This window comes from Arachis ipaensis, chromosome B02, assembly GCF_000816755.2.
Source record: "Arachis ipaensis cultivar K30076 chromosome B02, Araip1.1, whole genome shotgun sequence".
NCBI lineage: Eukaryota > Viridiplantae > Streptophyta > Magnoliopsida > Fabales > Fabaceae > Arachis > Arachis ipaensis.
The window spans coordinates 103,453,697-103,458,122 of NC_029786.2; the positions used below are offsets into that span (position 1 = coordinate 103,453,697).

Below are 4,426 nucleotides of genomic sequence, written 5' to 3' on the forward strand. Positions count from 1 at the left end.
AGTTCGAATTAAGTTGATTCGAATTACTAGTGAGTTGCCTATATAATGCTACGTTAGTTGGATATATATATAAAAAAAAAAAAAATATTTTATTCCATACAAAACAATTAAAAATATATTTTATTTATTTTTCCACACATATTTTCTAGTCATTATATTGTCATTGGAATCCTCGTATATTTCTAATTTCTCAACCTAACATTCACAAATTCTAACACAATCTTCATATAATTTTACTTGAGATATGTGTCTCATTTTACATAGTCCCATATATATATATTGACTCACTTATACAAATCACAAAAAATGAGACACATATCTCAAGTAAAATTATATGAAGATTGTGTTAGAATTTGTGAAGGTTAGGTTGAGAAATTAGAAATATATGAGGATTTCAATGGCAATATAATGACTAGGAAATATGTGTGAAAAAATAAATAAAATATATTTTTAATTATTTTGTATGGAATAAAATATTTTTTTAATTTCTAAATTATTATTGACTATGTAGAGTACTTTATTTAAAATTTGAGTACCTAAGTCATTAGAACATTACAAATTTTTATAGTACTCCTAACATTTTTTAAGCCATTTTTTTAAATTGTTTTGCATAGAATAAAATATTTTTTGTAGTATAATTTAAATAAATGTATTAAAAAATATTTATGAGCTATTAAAAATGGACAAAAGTGTATTGTATGGAATTCGAATTGATAGCTCATTAATCTATCCAAGTAAGAATGTGAAAAAAAAATTGATATATATCCAACTAACGTAGCATTATATAGGCAACTCACTAGTAATTCGAATCAACTTAATTCAAACTACCTAGTGTCACCAACATTGAATAATTCGAATCAATATGATTCGAACTCCATAGAGTCACATGAGCCTACTAATTCGAATCGAGTCAATTCGATTTATCCTTCTCTAATTCGAATCTACTTTATTCGAATTACATGCATATTCATTCAAACGTAATTCGAAGCAAGTTGTTTCGAATTACATGTATTTGTAGTTCGAATCATATTGATTCGAATTATATATAAATGACCATTGGTGGATTGCTGAAATAATTTTTGTTTTGGCTGATTTGGGTAATAAACTTTTCGGCTTGGTTTATTTGGGTTTTTTACCCAATTTTCAGGGATGCGTATTTAGGGAAATAATGTTTTTTGATTATTTATTTTAATAAAAAAGCCGACTAAAATCTGTTTTTCTTAATATGATATACACAAAAAAATTGCCCTTTTTCTTGATGATTCATCAATATATAAAGTTTCATATCTCTTTTTTAATAGAATAATTTCCATGTTTATCACATAGCCGTTGGAGCAAATGATGGATGTAGTCGTTGATTATAGACGGTGAAGGCTTTCCAAATTTGTTCTTCTAAAATAGGCGCAGCAGCTGTTTAATTGATGAGGAAATCTTTCCTTCAGCCAGGTTGAACAAAGGTACTCAATTGATCCCTATATTTCTCTATCATAAAGATTATAATAGAAAATAATTAATTATATTTATCATAATAAGGTTTTAAAATAAAACTGAACTCAACAGTCAACAATCTCTTTTTTATGATAAACATGATTAAATTATAAAAAGAAGAGAAGAAAAAGATGACTTCTCTGAATTTTAAGAATCTTTCTCTGTTTTTGAACATTCATTAATCAAGCTTAATAGTTTAAAAATGTATGAACCTAATCATATTCAAAAGCAGCACACATATGCCAGGAAAATACAAGACATAGCTTGATGTGTATGACCATTAGGTATCAAAGTAAAGCAATATGATAAAATAAATCAGAGCAACAAACAAACATATATATAAAAAATATATCAGATCATAATCAAGACATTTTAAATAAGAGAAATATCAAAAACTAGCAAAATAAACTGACAAGTTCATAAGATCATAAAAAGCATCAACTAAATAATGGCTTAGTTTAATCTTTATTTTCTCTCTCTTTTATCATCAAAGAGGGAAATAAATAAAGATTTTAAAATTGATTTGAAAAAAAATTTTAGAAAAGATTTTTAGAATTAAAAACATAATTAATGCAAAAAATAATTTGAATAAATCATTTTTAATGTAGAAGGAAATAAATTCAAATTAAATGCAGATATCACATCATTATACAAAAAAGATATGATGGCAGCAGTTTTGATGGTTCTGTATTTTCTGTAGCAGTATTGTCTCTTACAAAATCAGGAGATAATTCTATTTTGTCTTCGAAATATTTAGTGTAGCAGCATCTGCAGAATCTAATTGCATTTCAGTTACTGCACCTCGTCCAAGGCTGTTTGTAACTTCTGTATCATCTGTAATATTATCAATTTTTTTTATGTCTATGATTTTTTCTTTATCCTCATCTTCAAATGTCACAAATCCACCATGAAATGCACTTAACTTGATGAAGAATGTAAATTTTTTTTAAGTGCCTTGAATATCCACTATCAAGATACTATATGTCCTTATTCCTTTTTGAATATAAGGCAAACCTATAACATAAGTTATCAAGAATGAACAAAATTGTTATCAAGAAGATGAATGGTGATCATAAAAATTATATATTAAAATTATTATTTATACTCTATACAATAATTCTTTAACTTCTTTGAAAAAATGAGAGCAAAGGATCCATAAATAATGACTTTCATTATTCATTCAACATCAAACATTATTATACATGAATAATACATATCACTCTGCATTGATATTATTACATTTCTTCTTAATATGTTTCTTGTTTTGTTATTAACAAGAGAACAAGTTACAAATTCATCTTCTTATGGACGAAATATGATGTTAATAAGAAATCAAAATTGTTCCAGAATAAGCTTCCGCATGAATGCCTCTGGAGCTGCAATGCACAAGAGAAAAGAAAAGCAAATACATATTAAAATTGAATGTTATAAATTCAATTTGTCTAGTAACAATCTCAACATAAAGATGTAACACATACAAATATAACTATATCTAATTAAAAAGGATATAAACATTGAAATAGACAAAAATAAACTGTTTTCATTAATTAAAACACTTTAATGACTCAACAACAAAGATATTAAGATCTTAAAAGATTATAAATCATAATAAAAAAACGTTCGAGGGCTATCAGAATTTATTTTTCTTGACCAACAGTTTAGCTAGGGCCGTTAAAATGAGTTAAACCCATCGAGCCAGCCCGTTTACCTATTTAAATGGACGGACTTTATTTCTAAAATTAAGCCCGTTTAAATTTCGGGATAAATGGGCTGAGCCCAATTAACCTAAAAAAAATGACGGGTTAAACGAGCTAGTTTGCGGGGTAAATGGGTGGCCCGTTTATTTTTTTTGTTTGCATTCTTTTCAAAAAAAAGTAGCACTTTTAGCCGAATTTTCTCCCGATTCGACCCGAAAATTCGACCAATCAACTAAAAAAATATTTTTTTTAAAATATTTTTGATCTAAAAGTGATATTTTTTGTCAAAATATTTTTCAAAAAATAAAATAAAAGAATAAACGGACTGACCATAAATGGTCTGGGCTAAAAAATTAAGGCCGCGAATAAAACGGGTTTAAACGGGCTAGCCCATTTAATCTGGAATTAACAGGCCAGACCTAAATGGGTCGGATTAGCCCGTTTGACAGTCTATCAATATTTAAAAGTGTAGATTAAAAGTATATTATTAAATTACTAGACTAAAGCAATTCGATTGATAGCGGCCAAAAACAATAAATTTTGATGATCTTCTAATATTTCTCACTCATAATTAGTACCTAATCCATCGGTAAAAAGTCGGAATTGGCCAAGAGCCTGTCTTATGAACATTTCAACACCACTGACCACAATGGCTCCAGACTCAGCAGCCTCTTGCAAGAGCCTTGTATTTCTTGGAGTGTAAACAGCATCAAACACAACCTCATATGCTTTCAATGCATCCTATATATAAAAGATGATGTGAATTATGCATATTGAATGATTTTAAGTTGTAGCTAGTTAGGTAGGAGTAAAAGTAATAAATAAGAGGAAGAACCTTGGATATAGGAGTTTCATTGGACTTAGGTTCCATTCCCACAGAAGATGCATTTGCAAGGATCATATTATTTTGTGGGGAGAATCTATCTAAGTCTTCATATGGTAGAGCTTCTCCTGAGACTGCATGTGCAAGTGCTTTTGCTCTCTCTATCAAACAATAACCGTATATATTCTTGTAATTTCTATGTACCATATATATAAGGACAAATTTTAGATGCTATGTATGTAAGGGAAAAAAATGGTATAATTTCATAACCACATCTTCACGTGAAGATAGTATTGTGAACTATTAGATGTTTAATATATTTGACCATAATTATCTAAAAATTCATAATGTCATCTTTATATAAAGATCTCATCGTCTGAGTATATTTTAATAAAAAATAATATTCTTTAATTTGATT

At 27.7% G+C, this 4,426-nt stretch overlaps 1 protein-coding gene across 3 annotated transcripts in view; it reads right to left on the reverse strand.

Annotated features, from left to right (window-relative positions):
• The window catches only part of LOC107626109 (bifunctional 3-dehydroquinate dehydratase/shikimate dehydrogenase, chloroplastic), a 9,415-nt gene continuing 6,220 nt past the window's right edge, over positions 1,232-4,426 (reverse strand). For 2 of the 3 annotated variants that reach the window (XM_016328894.2, XM_016328892.2), the window contains exons 8-10: positions 4,021-4,169; positions 3,764-3,926; positions 2,639-2,864 (exon numbers count right to left, since the gene is read on the reverse strand). In XM_016328894.2, the coding sequence (XP_016184380.1) occupies positions 2,821-2,864; positions 3,764-3,926; positions 4,021-4,169 (356 nt within the window). In that variant the 3' untranslated portion in view covers positions 2,639-2,820. Of the gene's footprint in view, positions 1,483-2,638; positions 2,865-3,763; positions 3,927-4,020; positions 4,170-4,426 lie in introns of those variants that run through there. The other variant, XM_016328893.2, reaches the window with a different exon arrangement.